Source organism: Rhinolophus hipposideros (genome assembly GCF_964194185.1).
Source record: "Rhinolophus hipposideros genome assembly, chromosome: 10".
In the NCBI taxonomy this organism is placed as follows: domain Eukaryota; kingdom Metazoa; phylum Chordata; class Mammalia; order Chiroptera; family Rhinolophidae; genus Rhinolophus; species Rhinolophus hipposideros.
In genome coordinates, this window is record NC_138056.1 from 85,998,392 (window position 1) to 86,018,253 (window position 19,862).

General features: G+C 48.2%; 1 protein-coding gene across 1 annotated transcript; it reads right to left on the reverse strand.

Moving 5' to 3' along the window:
- Nucleotides 1-213: 213 nt before the first annotated feature.
- On the reverse strand, nt 214-17,046 carry TREH (trehalase; the record flags this gene model as incomplete). The annotated part of the gene is given in 16 exon segments (XM_081062819.1): nt 214-366; nt 585-638; nt 869-981; nt 1,325-1,436; nt 1,703-1,920; nt 2,461-2,655; nt 2,752-2,801; nt 3,007-3,129; nt 3,240-3,356; nt 3,480-3,572; nt 3,726-3,826; nt 4,914-5,001; nt 5,083-5,213; nt 5,217-5,227; nt 5,355-5,455; nt 16,958-17,046. Coding segments are annotated over 16 exon segments (1,749 nt in total).
- Between the last annotated feature and the right edge of the window lie 2,816 nt (nt 17,047-19,862).

Here is a 19,862-nt window from a genome sequence, read left to right on the forward strand (position 1 = left end):
TTATTCTACCCTGGGCCCAACCTATGACCTCCATGTCCCTACTCTGTCCCCACTCCACTATGACCGAGGACTAGCTGGGGGCATAGGAGGGCATGGGGTCTCCAGAGATGGAGGATGAAGAGACAGAAGAAGGTAGGGACTCATGCACAAGTTTAATGAGGCAGCAGCTGGAGCCAGAGGAGGAACTGAAGGCAGACGGGGCACTGAGGCCCATCACTGTGGCAGGAAGCTGAACAGGAGGCTAAGGAACAGGGCAGCTGCGAGGCAGTGGGGCTCCAGGAAAGCTGTCTGGGTCCCTGAGCTCAGCCGGTCACCATAGCGGTCCAAGAGCATCAGGACCACTCCATTGGTCCAGCCAAACCCCTCCTGGAGAGAGGCATGACCAGTGGGGGCAAGACCTTTGGGAAAGGTCCCTGTAGGGGGTATGGATCTCTACCCAGAGCCTCTGGCCCTGCCTAGTCTCAGGAGTACCAAGGAGCACCAGTCAGGCTCCTCCCTGTGGATCTACAGCCTAGAGAGGGGAGGTCATGGTCAGCTGGGAGAGCAGAGGCCCATAGTTCCCTCTAGGTTGTTGGCCCACTCACCTGAACTTCATACTCCCCTCCACCACCCGGCTGTCCACCGTTGCTGATGTCATACTGGGGACAAGAGGGCAAACTCTAAGGTCAGTACTACCCCCAGCCCACGCACCCCAGCCCTCTAGGGGAAGCCAGAAATAGCCCCTTTGGGAGAAGCTGCTCTGGTCTGCAGTGCCCAAGAATAGCCACTGGGTGCCGCCACTGTCCCTGGGCCTGGACTTTGCAAAGCCTGACAATTCCATGTCACCATGGGGAGGAAGACTGGTGGGACGGGCTCAGGGCCAGCTCACCTTCTCGTACATGGCTGACTTTTGGGAGTAGACATCAAAATTGGTTCGGATCCAATTCTGCGCCAGCTGGAAAGCCACTTCCTGGGTCCTGGGTGAAGGGGACTTGGCCAGCCCTGGACCCCGCCCCGAGGCAGGACACTGAATCTCCAGAGCCATCTCGGGGGCCAGAGGCCCAAGCCTAACTCTCTTCAAGGGGGGAGAGAGGGCCCTAAGACCTCCTTTCGGGAGCCACAGGCCAACCTGCTCTAATCCAGGGTGTAGGTTTGGAGGGGGAGGACGGCCGATTCCCCCGACGGGTGGGAGTGGACGTAAATGTTCGCTGAGCGGGAGGCCGAGGGAGCAGAGGAGTCAGAGACAGGCCCCCACATCCTTTGTTCACACCTCCCTAGTGCTAGGGAGGCCGACCCTCTACACCCACAGGATAAGGCCCTGGATATGCCCATCCCTGCCTCCTACCTCTGATGACCAAGTCCTGCAGGGGGGCCCAAGCATTGGGGAAGTCCCACTGCTGGCCTGTCTTCCAGAGAGAGGTCGGGATCCCATACTGGTAGGTCAGGATCTTGCTGTCCTGGAAGGTTCCAGACATGACTGTGACTGTGGGTGGGGGCTGGGCAGGGAGCCAGAAGGCTGGGCCCTCCTAAAGCCAGATGTCCCTTTCCTGGTCTTCTCTTCTTGGCTCACAGCTTCCCCCTGGTGGCTGCCTTGGGACTTAGGCTAAGACTTGGGGTTGGAAGCAGGAGGAAGAGGCTGTCACTTACCAGAAGTCACTGCTCAGTCAGGGAGAGAACAGGTGGTCCTGCGCCTAGTATACCAGCCTGCCAGCTGCCCCCTTACCTCCAGGTATTTCAGAGCCTTGTCCACGACACCTGGGTCAGAGAAGCAGCCAGCCCAGAGAGGAGCGAGGTTCGATGGGTAAAACTCTTGGTTCTTCTTTCCATTTTCAAGGTCATAGTCAAACCAGGCACCTTTCTTCTCATCCCATAGGATGGCCTCCAGGGCGGCCAAGCGCTGTTCCCTCAAGTTTCTGTACTTCGTGGCTTGAATTTCATTCCCTGGGGCAACATTGCCTTTAGGGCCCTGTGAACTTTGGCCTCTTCCTGTTGTCCTCCCCAAGGACTAAGAAGTCCTGAGCACCAAGAGGACATGCCCACTTAGAGCCCACCACATTTTAGGGCTCTAGGACCTGGAATTCCCTGAGCATGGTACTGTACGGCTGGCTCTCGGGACCTGCACTGTCCTGTTCCCTGGGTCCATCCTTGGGAAGGCATTGGCCGTGTTGGATTCCCTAGCTGTGAGGGAGTCAAAGGACAGCTGTCTGGGGAGAGGGAACAGAAGGAGTTTGGATGTGTGGACTAGGGTGTCCTCTCACAGTACCTAGAAGGCCCTCCCAGTAAGAAAAAGAGGGGAAGTGAAAATAAAAGTGGGCTCCATTTGTATTCCTGCCCTGGCTACACTAGGGGTGAGGTATTGAGCAGGTTGGGAAGCTGGAGGCCCTTCACCCCAGGTCCTACTTGCAGCTCTATTGTCAAGGCTGAGGCAGGGACCTTGCTGGACAAGCACCCTCGTTCCTCCCCTCCCACTGGCCTGCTCACCCAAGCTGGTGTAGAATTTGCTCATCAGCTCCTCTGCCTGGCACAGGAAGGCATTGAGGTCAACAGGCACGAATTTGCTGGTTCGGATGCTGCTCAGCAAGTTGGGGTTTGGGCTTCCAACGAGCCAGCGGGAAGAAAAATCCCAACCAGACTCGGCCCCAGTCTTGAGCTCAGCCCATAGAGACTCCCGGTCCCCTGTGAGGGCAAGGCAGCGGCAGCCAGTGGACCAGGGCCTGACACAGCTGCAGGCACACAGCCCCACCTAGACCCCCTCACCCTCTTGCTGCTCACCTTCAGGCAAGGTGTCTGCCAGCTCTGCATCTTTGCTGTAGGACTCTGGCCTGGCAAGAGGAGAGCGGACAGCTTGGGCCTGGGAGGCTCCGTGAGGGCTGTGCCCAAACGGACGGGGCCTGGGCTGCTCTTGGAGACAACAGCCCTGGATTCTCCAGGGCTATCAGTCTCACCATCAGAGAGGTGGGGCTAAGTCACTTACCCTCCTGCCCAGGGGCCTGGTGACACTCAAATGCTGGTCAGGAGGTTCCTCACCTGGGTCCCCCATAAGGGACATAATAGCGATTCAGGACGTAGCTCTTTTCCCCCAAGCTCACAGAGATGTTCCTGTTCTCAGTCCAGAAGTCCAATTCCAAGGCTAGGGTCCCAATATTGTCCCTGGGGTGGAGCCAGGCACCACCTCAGCCCGGGCACACCTCCCCAGTTCCACCCTGGGAGGTCTCAGGTGTGGGGGGCCTGCAGGGAAGCACAGGGAGGGGGGTCCCCACCGTAGGAAGGATGTGTCGTTGGTGTGAGTCACATAGCGGTCCATCATGAGGGTGAGGAGTGGGGGCTGGCTGCGCTGCAGGTAGTACACGCGGGCCCCGTTGGGGACGTGTCCATAGCTGCCGAGAAGGAAACCTGCTAACATGCCCCTGCCCAGCCGCCAGAGCCAAGGCGATCCACCTCCGAGCCCATGGCAGCTGCTTCTCCTCCTCGCGGCCTGGAGGTGCCCAGCCCCCTCTTACGTTTGCACCAGGTCCAGGAAGTTCTGCACCATGCCCTTCACCGTCTCCGGCATCTCAGAGAGGAGCAGACCCTCCATCACCCAGTAGGAGTCCCTGGGGAAAGGGACAGCTCAGGCATCCTGCTCAGGGCTCCCTGCACCGCCCTCTGCCCTGCACACTCAGGCCACAGGGTGCCACACCATGCTCAGGCCCTCGCTGGCCCTGGGCTCCCCACTGCTCCCATCCCTGAAGCCCCTGGTTACTCACCAGTAGTAGAACTCGAGAAAGCGTCCGCCGGGCACAATGAACGGGTGTTGTGAGTAGATCAGAGAGAACCGCTCAGGGTGGCGGAGGACGTCTGGCTTCACCTACAGTCAGGAGAGAGGGCACCGGGAGCCTCGACCCCCACTTCCCCACACAGTGGGGGCCCTGGCAGCTGCAGGCTCTGGAGCCAGGCAGCCCAGGCTTGGGTTCTGCTCTGCTACTGCGCAGCACTGCGGGCTGATCAAGGCCTGGGCCTCTGGGAATCCGGCCTGCTCACCCCCACGTGCGGGCCTCTGCAGTCCCCACTGAGTGCGACGGTGTGTGGGAGCCCCGACCCCACACCAAGCAGCCGCCACTACTAGGACCCTGGTAGGGGCCCATTTTTTCCGGCTCCCCTGGCCTTCCAAATCTCTGCTGCCACCAGCAAGCCAGGCCCAGGGACACAGGGCCCCCCGTTCTCTGGCCCATCCTTTCCCCAGTGAGGCAGATGTGGGTGAACGTGGCCGAGAGAGAGCAAGGTGGGATCAGAGGGGGGCTGGCCGCGTGTCCGTGACAGGTATTTGCTCTGTTCCTTTCCTGCTAGTTCTGTATGAGTGAGTGTGGTTTTAGTGGGAGAGAGGTGTTGAGGGGAGTAATGGAATGGGGCTTGGGTTTGTTGGTGTGGGGGCTGGCGGGGGAAGCAGCCCACACTAGCCAAGGAGCCTGTGGGTGCCAGGGCCTGGGGAGGCCGGGTGGGAGGACAGGTGCCGTGCAGGCTTGGACAAACCGCTGCGCTCTCTGAGCCTCAGACAACAGGAGAGAAAGTGCCATGAAAGGACTGTGCTGCTCACAGGGCTGGGCCACCATCAGCAGTAGCAGTGATCATTCCTGAGCAGAGTCCTGGCCTGAGGAGCTCGGAGGAGAGTGAGCAATTACCACGTGGTGTTGAGGAAGATTGGGCAGGCTGGAGGTGGCAGGACAGACTAGGTTTGCCTGGGGAGAGGCTGGGAGGGCTTCAGGGAGGAGGTGAGGAGTTAGAAGCAGATGTTGCCCTTCTCCCATTCAGAAATTGTTTTTAGAGAGCTTCTGTTCAAGGACCCAGGAGGTGGGGGCTTTGTGTTCAGGAAATTCGTCCCGATCCCCAAGCTGTATCCCTCTCCTAGTAAGTCCATTCCTCTTTTCAGGCCTGGGGACGGCCCGGGTTCCTGATACCTTCTTTCCCAGTTTCTTCCAGAGCTGGTGCAGCTGCCCTGCCCAGGCTCGCAGCTTGATGTCCGAGATCTTCTGTAGGAATCGGGGGCTGGAAGAACACCGGGCCCACAGGGTTCGGGGAGTCAGCCCATTTGAAGGGCCCTCCCCTGTCCCCTGTCCAGGCTTGTACCTGTCTTTCCAGTCTTCAGGGGTCCAGGGCTGCAGTTCCTGCCCCATGGCCTGGAAATGTTCTTTGAGGAACTCCTGAAGCTGCTGCTGGGGGATGCTGTGGTTGTGGGCGTTGGCTAGCTCCTTGAAGCGCTATAGGACTTGTTCTGAGGAACAGGCAGCAGGGAGGGATCAATGGAACCCCATGAGCCCCTCCCTCGTCAGAGGCCTGGTCTTGCCCCTGCCATCTTTGGTGGAAGGTTCAGGAGAAGGTGGGGCCCCCAAGTGCCTCACCTGGAGCTGAGGACATTGGCATGTCCACGAACTGCTTGTCGTCCTGGAAGAGCTTGGCCATCTGAACTTGGTGCAGGAGCTCCCCATGGCAGTAAATCTGGCTGCCGAGAGAGTTGAGGAGGGGAGCAGATCAGACCACACTATTAGGGGAGAAGAAAGGCTAGAGTCTGGGGCATGTTCCCTGTACTGGGCAAGGGCTGTATGTGTGTGTGCCCATGGGTGTGTGCGTGTGCACATGCGTGGTAGGGGTTTGTGGGTGGTGGTGACATACAAGGCTGAGGGAACGAGGAAGGTCCTTGTCCATTAAAGGACCTAAGCAATTGCCTGAGCCCACATTAGTTGTTAATTTGAAACAGTATCGCATACCTGGTGGACAAAAGGAGATTGCCACTTTAATTGGTGATGTTATTCTGTTGGTGCAAAAGTAATTGCGGTTTAAAATGTTAAAAATTATTGCAAAAACCGCAATTATTTTTGCACCAACCTAATAGAATAGGATGGAATATGATGGACCAATTCTCTGTACAGTTGTCCTGTGCGGACCTGATCAGAAGGGCTCATGGCAAAAACCTGTGAGTTGCACCCAGTGGCAATTGCTGAGATTTTGGACCAGAAAATTTCCAGATGCAATGTATGATATATGTCACTAGGGAGATACTTACTAGCTTGCTATTGGGTGTTGATTGAAATTCAGCCTCTATGACTGAAGAACAAAATATTCTTGAAACCTGAAATACCCATAATGTCTTGGGTGATGTCAGAGAAATATTCTGATAAAGAAGGCAGTGCTCCCAAAGAGTTCCTTAATAAAACAGAAATAGTTTACACAGGAACATGCTACTTGGGGAATGCAAGGATGTACTTCGGAGAGATGGCTTCTTTTCTCACAGTGCTGAGACTTTGGAAGGACCCAAGGATTCACCAGAAGTGGCCCTGTGACAGCTCTCTACTGCCCAACAAAAAGCCGCTTGGTTTACTGATGGCACTTCCAAAGTAGCCAGACAGTATCTAGTTTGTAAGGCTACTGCACTCTGACTGATGGAAAGCTTTGGCAAACGTAAGAACAAATCAGTTCAGTGGGTTGAATTGCATGCTGTTTCCCTTGCGGTGATGGAAGGATTGAAAAATAAAAGCCCCTATGTCTGAGTTTTTATTGACTCATGGGGCAGTGGTCAATGGCCAGGCCGTGAAAAACTGGGCTATTAAAGGATATCTGTACGGGGCATAATCCTAAGGAAATCACTATGGGAATTTAAAAGGCACATTAAAGGCTGCTTGTAGATGAAAATGCTTAAAATACTATAAATGCTTAAAATACTGTATTGTACCAGAAGATACTATACCAACTTGGACAACCCATAGTTGGACAACATTGGGCCAAGAGATATCACGTCAAATGGACATATCATGTGTGATATCATCCTCAGAGTGGCAGCTTGATAGAGAATTGGAAAGGACAATTGAAATATTTGTTGTCTAAAATAGGGAGAGATAAAAGCATGAAAGGCTGGCTTACACACCTTCACAAGTGTGTGCTCACACTCAACATGGAGGCAGGGGTCAAGAGAGGGGTACTGTTGGATAGATTCCTCTGTTTTTCTGGGGGATCTGGGAAGAGGGGGTGGGAGAGGTTGCTGGTAGGACTACACAATTATTTTCCACAGCATCTTGACTTACTTTTTTCCTACCTGATGCAGTGGTCCCAGGACCAGGACTGCAACTGTGGTGACAGAAGCAGGGATGATCCCTAAGCAAGAAAATGTAACTTTTTTTGCAGGGGGGGTAGATCAGGATTTCTGCGATTCCTTGTTGGTTTAAATGTAACTATCTAAGCCGGGTGTCAGTGAAAGCAGCTGTATTGCTGAACGGTAGGAATCGCCCACTCATCCTGGACTATGTAACCCTACCCTATTCGAATGGGAGGGGACTGTGGGGGATGCACTTTCAAAATTAGTATTGCTGTTGGCAATTTGGACCAGCACAATGGCCAAACCTAATGTCTTGTCCAAAGATGGAAAAGTTTAGTAAAAGTCAATGACAAATGGAGAGGAGAAGCAGAAACAGTAGCTGGGGGTAAAGGAATGAATAAATGGGTATGCAACAAAAATGGGAAATCCACTGGTGCCTGGAGAGAGGCTCAGAGCAAGAGATTATTGTTGTCTTTAGCACAATTACACCAGATACCTGAAATGGTGAAGCCATATGGTTTGCCATGACCACACCTGCCTTTGGAACCTGACAAAGTTGAATGAAAGAAAGCTTGCAAATCTGAGTGGCACTGCTCTGAGAGGCATTTTCATCTTAGGATATGAGCTAGGCTAATTGTTGACAACTGAAGGGAACTCCAGGAATGTGCCAATGTCTTGTATTTTCTTTTCCCCTTCTTCCGCCTCCTCCCCTCCCCCCACTCCGGTTCAGGCCGTTGTTTCTCAGTCTGGTTGTGTAGGACACAGCTCCCTGGCCCATGCTCGTATTATGAGCCTTGCGCTCCCCCCAGCTGAGGGAGTCGAGTCGCTAGTCTCTGGTCGGCTGCTCATGCTGGCTGCCAGCCACTCACTCTGGCTACCGGCCCCTCCTGGCAGCACACAGCAGCCCGCAGCAGCACTCAGCTGCTCATTGGTTGGCTGCTCACAGCAGCTCACTGCAGCTCTCGCTGGCTGCCGCCTGCTCACGATAGCTGCCCGCCACTCACGCTGGCCACTGGTCGCTCGTGGCAGTACACGGTAGCCAGCAGCAGCATCGTCAGCCCACTCCAAGGTCCAGCTGCTCACGCCAGCCCAGCTCCAGAGAGAGCTGTTGTTCACAATCTTAGCTGTAGAGGGCGCAGCTCACTGGCCCGTGTGGGAATCACACCGGCAACCTCGGCATTAGGAGCACGGTGCTCCAACCACCTGAGCCACCGGGCCGGCCCCGCCCCACCAATGTCTTTTTTACTCTAAGTTTTCAGGTTACACCTACTATGAAGGATATCGCTTGCGAAGGAATTTCCGGGAGCTACTCCAGACTGGGTCGTTGGACTGTGTGGTTTACAGCTGCTGGCAGACTATTTGCCCTGTAACTATAAACCTTGACTATCAAATGCTTAGAAAGGTCCCCTATTTTAATGGACAAAATAGAACAGTGGTATGGCCCATGTGTCACTGTGCTATATGCACAAATGCACATCACCCTTGTTTTTGTAGAAAGCTATTAAACAGAATAGAAAAATATTAGTTTCGTATGGAATTAAAGCAGTAGGTATCACATGGTATATCCAAAGTCTCCTAAGGGACCAGCCCCATCCCGAGACAAGGAAGGCTATAGGAGGCCTTATGACGTCCTCAGAATAAATACATCTAGGTGTGACTACCACCAATGTAACCTTAGGTGAGGGACCTGCCTTTTCTGCATACAAAATATGTATCCTAACTGCAGTCAGACCCTTAGTCCACAATGACAACACACATGGTAGATTAAACAACATTGGCCCGTGAGACAGAAAAGGGCTTTGGGGGCGTCAGGTCACCCACTGTGGAACAAACTGAATTTGCTTTTAATGAGGAAAGGCATTCAGAGGAAATATATTTATTAATTAGAATAAGCATATTAGAAGGAGTTCTCTTTTAGGAGGAAAATAAGAGGTGGGAGTCAGCCTGGAAAGATGATGGAGCGTTAGTGAAGTGTGTCAGACCAAGGCGACACTCAATGCTGGACAATGCGAGGGACAGCACTGGGAAAGGGTTTGGACTCCTGCACAACAAGATCTCTTAATTACCTTAATGCTGATTCAAGCCAAAGCAGCGATGGTGCAACGGCCCTCCGTACTGGCTGCTGAGGCTCATGGGAGTGTTATGGACCTGTGAACCTATGGCAGTTCTCTGGGACACTTGTATTTTATGTGGATGCACTATGATTGCCCTTGCTCCAAGACTAGGTCAGAAGAAGATATACCCTAATGGAAATCAGTCTCAGAAACAGCTTCCAAGTACCAGTTCGTTTGGCCTCTAACTGACTTGGAACCCAGAAATAGTAAATAACAATTACAAATCATGGCCACTTGTAGTGATGCCTGTCCATAATAATATTTGGCATATGGGCAAGGTTGGATTCCATTGGGAACGCATAGAAAATACCTCTGTAATTCTTACAGATTCGTTCTGTAATAAAACTGAGTTGTACTATAACCATACTAGGACATGGTATAACACTGGTACTATTGGTACAATTCAACTATCTTATATAAATAAGCCATATGATAATACTGATCTTGATGATTAAATATATTGGGAGATCGAGTTAGAGCCTTGTCACAATGTAATTCCAGTGGAAAATGACTGGCCTGAGGAAGAACTGGATTTAGCTAATTTCTATGCTAAGTAGTTCTGCACAAGTTTATTAGAAGATTAAAAGTAGTGGCAGATCAAGGAGGGAAATGAGTAATCAAATTAGAACAAAAATATGAAAATGGATATAAAGGCTTTATAAGCCAGGTTACTTGTTTCTTTAAATCTATCCCTTTAAATCTGCACTGGCTCCTCCAAATGTTAGGCATAGTCATACTGATATAATTGCTATATTATGTAATCACTATACTAAATGCAAACGCTCAGACAAGTATGATGGTTTTTCTATTAGAGAGCCTAGGCCAAGGGCCAGAGGGGTGGTGGACTGAATTCAATTCTGACCGTAACCACCCGAAGTTAGTGCAGATTCCACAGGCTTAAGGGCACATTCTCTAATGAAATTGCTCTCATTCTGTTCATTTCACAAGACATATATGGTGAGGTCTGGGAGGGACCTGAATACAGACCTTCTTTGTTCTCTCCCCAGGGAATCAGGATGCATGACCCTCCTGGCACATTGATGTGGTCACCAACCAGGCATCTCCACTGACCTTTGATGTCCAGAGCTTTTATTAGGGTCTCATTACATAGATAGCATTGATTGAATCATTGGCCACATGATTGAACTCAATCTCCAGCCCCGCTCTCCTCCCTGGAGGTTGGGCCGATATCGGGTGGCCCAATCCCTAATCACATGGATTTTCTGGCGTGGCCTGCCCCTGTCCTGACTCATCTCATTAGCATGACTCATAGATGCTCCCCACCACCAAGAGCACCTCATTAGCATAAACTATCGGAGACCACCCTGAACACCACAGACACTCTTACCACCTGGGGAATTCCAAGAGCTTAGAGGTTACATGCCTGGAAACCAGATAAAAAGACAGACAAATTCTTTGTTATACCACAGGCCACCCCTGCTCTTTGTCCATGGGTCCCTTATAATAAATAACAGTAACACCTGTTTAAGCATCTACATTTGGTATAGCATTTATATAACAGATAAAGTAATAGTTGCTTTATCAACATGCATACACCTAACAGTTAGAGCTAGTGTAGGGTAGGGATAGGAGGCTTTTAATTCAGTTTCTCAACACATTTGACCATCAACATTAATATTATAATCTAACCAACAATGCCAGTGTTTTTACCATATCACACTATGGTAGATGTGACCTGAAAAAGTAGTCAAAAGATGTTCACACATTACTCGAGTCCCATGGAGTTATTAATAATTAGTCATCATCATATCATATGACCAAAATGTTTCCCAGAGCGAGGGCACTCGGGTTTGCAGGCTTCCACTCTGTCTTGTCAGGTTCCAAAGTAGGAATGGTCTCAGCAATGTATAGTTTCACCTTTTCAGGTATCTGTTATTACTGAGCTAAAAGGCGATATCATTTCTTCCTCCGAGACTCTTTTAAAGTATTAATTTAATAGTGGATTTCCTTCATTGCATTTATCATTAATCCATTTATCCATTCCTTTCCCCCTAGCTACCATTTCTCCTTCTTTCCATTTATATCCAAACTTTTCCACCTTTGCAAAAGACATTAGGTTTGACCACTGTGCTGGTTCAAATGGCAGGCAGCAATACTAGTGTGGCACATGCCTCCCCCACAGTCCTCTCCCATTCGTATAGCACAGGGTTACGTAGTCCAGGACGAGTGGGCAATTCCTACTGCTTTCACTGACACCCAGTTTAGCCAGGTGGGGTGTAGGTACAACCTGCCCCATCAGCCTCTTAGGAATTCTGACATAATGGTTTAAAGGTATGATTACAATTTCTTGCTTAGGGATCATCCCTGCTTCTGGCACTTGTAGCTGCAGTCTTGGTCCTGGGAGCAAGGTAGGAAAAAAAGTTGAAGGGCTGTGGGAAGAAAGAAAAAAGAACAGCTGTACCGTCATCTTCCTCCCATGGGAAGAATAGTATAGTTATAGGTACCAGCATCCTCTCCACCCCTGTTCAATAGATTGCTCAAGAGAAGCAGAGGAATCTATCTAGTAGGGACACTGTTGAGTGTGAGCACACACGTGTGAAGGTGTCGAAGCCAGCCCTTCATATGTATATCTCCCCCTGTTTTAGACAACCAATGTTTTAATTGTTTATCCCAATTCTCTATCAAACCATTACTCTGCGGATTAAAGTGTGTTCTCTTGGTCTGAAGAAATATAACTCAGTTGTCCAAATTGTTGCAGTGTCTTCTGTTCTGGTCCTTTCATAATATTTTGAGTATTTGTATCTACCACTGGGTATGCAAAGCCCAGTCCAGAGTAGGTGTCTGTTCCTCTCAGGATCCATCTATATCCTTCTAGGTCTTTCAGCATTGTCCAGCTTGCCAGCTATATGCATGTCCTTTCCCCTAGGGACTCTGCCCCACAGCCATCTGTAGTCTGTCTCTCTTTTTGGCAGACAGAACAATTCTTATTGGTATTTTGTGCTTTAGAGAGTACAAGTGGAATATTCAGTCCATGTCTGCATTGCTGCGACCTCCAAATGTCCACTCAGTTCAGGAACCCAAGTGGCCACCTCACATGAGTACATGGGATACCCATTTGCTGGCTCCAGTTACCTTCCAAAGAAGGGGGTTCTTCTAACTGGCATCAATATGTTCTACTTTAATGCACCACTCAGATTCCCACACGACTGTGCCACATAAGGGCATTGTTTTTATAGACTATGATGAGATAAGTAAAGTGTTAACAGGAGCATGCTTGTGAGCTGGCAGGATGGCACAGAGTTACCAGGAGTGAGCTTGTGGGCTGACAGGAAAGAGCTTAAACATTCACTATTTGGCTCTGACTCCCCTGGCCAGCACTGCACCTGCAGATTGACAAGCAACTTACATCCATCATAGGTGGGAACAGAACAGTTCCCATTTGCAACAGCAACCCCCTGCAAGCTGACATCCATCATTGATGGGAACAGGACAGTTCCCAGAAGAAGACAATTCTAATGGCAGCCCACTCTCTCAGGCCCCCAGCCCCCGCAAGACGACAAGCACCCTACATCCTGCATGGACAAATATAAAACCCCAGCACTCCTTCTCATCAGGGTAGCTGTCTCTATCAGGCTCTACCCTGGAAAAGCTCCCTTGCCAGTATTTCTCTTCACCCCTCTGTCTTAGCAGCTGTCTCCATCAGACTCTGCCCTGGCAAACTTCTGCCAGGATCTCTCTTACCCCTCTGTCTCGGCAACTCTTTCTCAGGCTGCCCTGGCAAAACTTCTTCTGCCAGTTCCAAACAGAACTCTCTCTCTCTTTTTGACTTTCAATAAATCTTTCCTTATACTCTTGTAGAGTTGCATAAATGCTTTTACATTCCATGAAAAACCAGGGGTTAATTCTATGCCAATACAAACCAGTTTTCTGCCTGATGATATGGCCAGGCCATTGACCACTGACTAAGAGAATGTAAAAACCCAAATACAGTGGCAAACAGTCTGTAATTCAGCCCACCAAGCTGACTTGGTTTTATCATCTTCGAGCAGAGTGGTAGCCTTCCAAACAGTATGTTACCTGTTCACCTTAGAACTGCCATCCATAAACCAAGCAGCTCTTTGTTGGTCAGTTGAGAGTTGTTGATAAGGCACTACCCAAGAGACAATAGAGTCCAGCTGCTCCTCAGATGGTTTTAAGTACTCAGTCCTAGGGGAAAAGAGTACCTGATCTTGAATACACTGAGTTGCTGTACATTCCCCTAGTAGCATGTGCCTTCAGAAACCATTTCCATTTTATGATGGAACTTTTCTGGGCACTGCCCACCTCTTAGAGCATTTCTCCAGTATCACCCAAGATAGTATGGGTATTTCAGGTTTCAAGATTATCTTACGTCATTCAGTCTTAGGGGCCGTTTCAATTCATGTTTCACAGCATGATAGTAATTGCCTTTCAGATGGAAATTCTCTACCCCAAAGTCTCAGCAGTCATGCTGGGAGGTGCCCAAAGGCTTTTGCTATAAGCCCTGGACTATGCTCCACAGAAGTTTACAATCTGTGTGGACTTGGATAACCTTATTGGTTATCATGTGCAATGTCTGATTAATATTGCTTGATGGGTGGATTTACATGCCTATTGTTTTATAACGCTAGATGGTGGAAACACTTTCCAGTCAGACACAATATCCATCCCTGGAACACATTCAGGTAAAAACAGATGCAACTGCCTCACATAAAAATTGTTCAGACATGCCAATTTTCATCCAAGCTTTTGCCGTAGTCCCATCAACCCTTGCATTCCCACTGTGGACTCTGTAGGACTTCACCAGCAGTTTTTGGTTTTCCAGTGTTGGGTAGGGAAAGTCTTCCCCGTTAGACATAACAACCAATCTCAGAAAACATCCAAGCGAAGGAGAAGGAACCACTTGACAAAGAATCTGTTTAAACATTCCAATTTTCATCTGAACTTTTACCCTAATCCTATCAACTCTCGCATTCCTATACCCTATACCCTTTTGGTACCACAGTGGCTTTTGGTACCACAGTGCTAGGGTTCCCGTGTCACAAAGTCCAAGAAACTTCTCTACCCTCTGACTATTTTGCCCTCTCCTGTGCATAAGGCTCTGAGTTCCCAGCAGGAGGTAGAGCAAAGGGCCCTGAGCCTTCCATCAATCTTTATGCTGATACAATTTCAGGACAATTGCCCCAACAGATTGGAAATCAGTTTTCTCATTGTCATCTTTGCCTTGCAGTTTTCCAAATTCCTCCAAAGTAGGGTGAATAAAGCACATTCATTTAGGGCCCATCCATTTTGGGAGGCCTACAGGGGCTCGCATTGGTCCACTTAACATCTAAGAGTGCTGCATTAAGACCATTGTTTTGATCCTATCAACAGCTGCTTTATTCATTCCATTTCTTAGTAACTGCTTAAAGGTTTCCACTCTGCTGGGATGAGTCCCTTGACTCTCCCCCTTTCTCTTCCTCCTTTGTTTTGCCCCCATAAATGTTTGCTTCATTCACCTTATTTCTTAATAACTGTTCAAAGATATCTTCCTACTTAGATGAGTCCCTTGGCTCTCTCCTTTGTCTATCCCATTCTCTTAGGAATTTTCTTCATTATTTGTTATTTCAGAATAACTTTTTCCTTAGGAAATGGCTCTGAGGCTAGTGGCTATGGATCTTCCCCAATACACTGTTAGCAAGGGCCCCGAGACGAGAGTCTGTACTTTAGACTGGTCAGAATCTAAGCTTGGCCCCTCTCTCTTTCATTTTTGCTGTTATAGTTAACAATAATCAAGGGATTGTATTTTTTAATGTTTCTTATTATTTTGCATTTTCTTATGCACCCAGTGAGCCAACATCCCAGGAGCTGCGTCCATAATTTGTAATTCCATTGGTAATTTTCCCCTTCAGTAACTGATCGCAGCACAAGTACTGTTCCAAACCATGGGTGATCCTGTGACCATCCAGGAAGCAAAGGATCCCCATCCCTTGCCCTTTCGTCTTGCTCTTCCCAAGCCACATGTTTCAGTGAGTCGAGCTCATCCTAGTAAATCACACATTTTCGGACACCAACTGCAATATGGCAATATAATTCTGGCACTAACCCGCTAGCTCAGACACCACCCCCAGGTCAAGAGCACAGTCCCCAATATGAGTGCCCTCAATCCAGGCACCAGCTGCAAGTTCAGAGAGTCCCAAGCTACCCCCACTTCTGACCAGCAGGCTACCAGTTCAGGATTTCACACAAACACCTCCAGTTCGCTATTTTGCTCTGCCTCATAACTCTTTGTGTACTTATGGCCTTGGGCCATGCCAGACATTTTATGTTAATAATGATTTTTATGCTGGGGGCCAAGAGCCACCTAGTACCACTTTGATCTTTAGAGACTTGGAGACTGAATAACTAAGGTCAACCATGTGGATACTCTCTCCTTCTGTAACTGATCCCCAACGAAAACTCCGGATGACAAGGCCTAGGTAAGTTTCCAAGTTGACCATACTTCATGTGTGCTGTCACACATTGTTGCTGGAAAAATTAGGTGCTATCTGTATTAATCCATTGGGGGAGGACAACTGGAAGCTTGTGTTGCTTCTCTCTTAGACTCTGTCTTATGCACCTTTTACCTTTCCTGATTTTAGTCTTTATCCTTTGACTGTAATAAACTGTAACCATGGATATAACCATTTGGTGAGTACTGATAAAACCCTGAAACTGAGGGTGGTCTTAGGGACTGGCGACACAGTCTTCTTTCCATACTTTTGACAACAAACCTAATGCTTGACAAAACACTAGATCACATAGCCTCTCTGAAATTCTTATTACAATTGCTCAGGACAAAACTTATGAATTATCCCAGATATGTCCTTTCCCTTTATACTCCATAAATCAATCAGCAAGTCTGATCAGCGAAACCTTCAGTATTTATCCCGTACTGAACCTCTTCTCACCTTTCTGCTCCTACCACTGTAGCCTAAGCCCTGGTTCCCTCTTCCTCGGAGCTCCCTGTCTCCCCCAGCCTATTCCTACTTCTATCCCAACCATACAGACCCTATTCCTGATCCTTGAACAGTGATCTCAGGGCCTGTGTACTGTAGTTTTCATTCCTGGACTGTCTGCACAGGGATGGATCCTTCCACAATTATGCTCAGATATCTTCCCTCCCCTTCCTATCTGAAACACTCTCTGTTCACCCCCGAGTGGCTCCCTAACTTTATTTTACATTATTTTAGTGTTTCTGTCACTATTTAGCTTCTAGGATTATTTTTCTTGCTTATTACGTAAGATCGATAGAGGCAGGGACCTCATTTTTCTTGTTCACTGCTGCAACCCAAGAGACACAGTGACAGCTCAATAAATCCATGTTGAATGAAGAATAGACGATACCCTGTGAGTCCGGGAGGGAGGACAGGATCATTTATCTCTGTTATTTGGAGGTGGAAACTATGGCTCTGGAAAGAGGTTTGATGTGCCCTTGGTCACAGAGGTCAGAGGTCAAATCCAGGAGCTCTTTTCAGGCACTTATTCCCCTCTCACATTCAAGCTAGAGAAATTGGGCAGAACATTTCCTAGAACAATCCTGAGAACAGCCCTGTGCAGTTCAAGGAGAAACTTGAAGGGCGGGCAGAAGGGAGGGCTGTGGCCAGCAGTCTCCTGGATCATGCATAGGCCAACCTCAGGCAGCTCCATCTTTCCCCACATAGGAAATCAGTGCCTGGCATACAGCCTACTACACAAGGAAACCGAATTTCCTTTCCTTCCCTTCTCTCGGAAGGGTTTGATATCTCATCCTTTCGAACGCTGGCCGTCCTGCCCCATCCCCAGCAGCCTTCCCCATTCCTACCTCTCACAGGGTGGGGGAAGGGCCTCCTGAGACCCCAGCACCAGCCCCAGCAGAAGCAGCAGGCATAGCTCCCAGGTCCTCCCAGGCATGGTGGCTATGTCTGGGGCCTAATGAGCAAGCCCAGGTACTTCCTGCTCACAGGCATACAGCCTGGCTCTCCTGCTCAGGTAGGGCAGCCAAAGTCCACGTTTGAGGCGTGTTCATCTGCGGGTGTGTGTGCCTGATCGACGTGTGGCTACTTGCTGCTCTGCTCTCAGCTCACAGTAGAGACAGTAGTGAGGATATTTGCAAAGGGTCTTGAAGATTACTTAGGAGTTTGCCAAGGCAGTGGGCTGGAGCCCATTCCAATGTTTGCAGAGCACCTGTTAAGGGAACATGAGAAGCTCAGCCTGGCCAGACAGAACTTGGTGTTGGTGCAGGGGATGGGTGTGAGACAAGCCAGAGGGACATGCTGGCATTGGCTGGTGAATAGCCTTGGCTGAACCTAGGACGCAGCAGGTTCCCAGTGAGGGAACCAGCAGGGAAGCTTGTGAGCTGAGGCAGCAGGATTAGACTTGCTTTAGGAAGCTCCTCCCCTCGGCATTAGGGAAGATGAGGTGAAGGGGCAGAGGGTGGGGCAGGGGCACGTTAGGAGGCTATGGCAATGATCCAGGATCCGCTGACTCGGGCTTGAAATGACAGGAGGGTGGGGCAAGGTGCACACAGCCAGCCATCGCCATCTGCGCTTACTGACTGTGTGGCCTCCCCTTTGTGTCTTCTCAGGCTTGCTTTCCAGTACGTCAGTTGTAGTGCCTGAGCAGTGTTTGCCCTGAGACGAGATGGCGCAGGTCCTGTGCTTTCCCTTGACTGCCCCTGTCCCTCCCACCGGAACGGTCCCCTCTGCTCTGTTACATTGCCCACCTCCGTCTGTAATAAACATAATAAATATAAATAAATAAATAAATATATATATATATATATATAAAATATAAATAAATAAATATATATATATATAAAATATAAATAAATAAAAATAAAAAAAATAGAAAAAGTATCCCTGCTTCCTGATACTAAATACTTCCTTCTTTCAAAAAAATTTTTATTGTGGTTAAATAGATATAACACAAAATTTGCCATTTCAACCGTTTTAAGAGCACAACTCAATTTAATTTACATTACATTTGCAATGTTGTACAATTATCACCATCATCTATTTCCAAAACATTTTCTATGATCCCAAACATACATTCTATAACCGTTAAGCAATAACTCCTCAGGCCTCTTTCCCCACTGCCCATGGAAACCATTATTCTACTTTCTGTCTCTGTGAATTTGCCTATTCTAGGTATTGCATATAAGTGGAATCGTTCAATATTTGTCCTTCTGCATCTGGCTTATTTCATTTAGCTTAATCTTTTCAAGAGTCATCCATGTTGTAGCATGTATAAGAATTTCATTTCTTTTTGTTTTGACTTTTATTTATTTTAAATGTGTTTTTCCAGGACCCATCAGCTCCACGTCAAGTAGCTGTTTCAATATAGTTGTGGAGGGCGCGGCTCACAGTGGCCCATGCGGGGATGGAACCGGCAACCTTGTTAGGAGCACTGCGCTCTAACCAACTGAGCTAAGCTCTGCCTCCAGAATTTCATTCCTTTTAAAGGCCGGATAATATTCCATTGCACGTATACACCACATTTTGTTCATCCTAGAAGTGGAATTGCGGGGCCCGTGGTAATTGTTTGTTTAATTGGAACCACCAGACTCTTTTGCACAGCGGCTTCACCGTCTTGCATTCTCACCAGGGGTGCACAGTGGTTCCAGCTTCTGCACACCGTCCGCAACACCTGGTATTTTCTGGTTTTGTTTTTTTTATATATATAATAGCCATCATTATATCATGCATTTATTTTATTTATTTATTTTTTTTAAATTAATTTTATTGGGGTGACAATTGTTAGTAAATTTACATAGATTTCAGGTGTACAATTCTGTATTACATCGTCTATAAATCCCATTGTGTGTTCACCACCCAGAGTCAGTTCTCCTTCCATCACCATATATTTGATCCCCTTTACCCTCATCACCCACCCCCCACCCCCTTACCCTCTGGTAACCACTAAATTATTGTCTGTGTCTATGAGTTTTTGTTTCTCATTTGTTTGTCTTGTTCTTTTTGGTTTATATACCACATATCAGTGAAATCATAGGGTTCTCTGCTTTTTCTGTCTGACTTATTTCACTTAGCATTATTCTCTCGAGATCCATCCATGTTGTCACAAATGCTCCTATATCATCTTTCCTTAACGCCGAATAGTATTCCATTGTGTATATGTACCACAACTTCTTTATCCATTCATCTATCGAAGGACATTTTGGTTGTTTCCATGTCTTGGCCACCGTAAACAAAGCTGCAATGAACATTGGAGTACACGTGTCTCTATAGAGAAATGCTTTTATATTTTTGGGGTAGATACCCAGGAGAGCGATTGCTGGGTCATATGGTAATTCTATTCGTAATTTCTTGAGGAACCTCCACACTGATATCATGCATTTATGAAGTGACGTCTCATTGTGGTTTTGATTTGCATTTACTAATGATTAGTGATGATGAACTTCTTTTATGTGCTTATTGGCTATTTGTATATTTGTCCATTTTATATTTTCTTTGGAGAAATGTTTATTCAAGTTTTTTGCCTATTTAAAATTTATAGTAAGTTTTGAACTCAGGAAGTGTGAGTTCTCCGACTTTGATCTTCTTAAAGATGTTTTTTGCTATTTAGGGTATCTTGCAATTCCATACGAATTAGAAGATCACCTTTTCCATTTCTATACCAAACGGCTGTTGGAGTTTTGATAGAGATTGTGTGGAATCTGTACATTGCTGTAGGTATTAGTCGCATCTTAACAGTAATAAGCCCTCTTACCC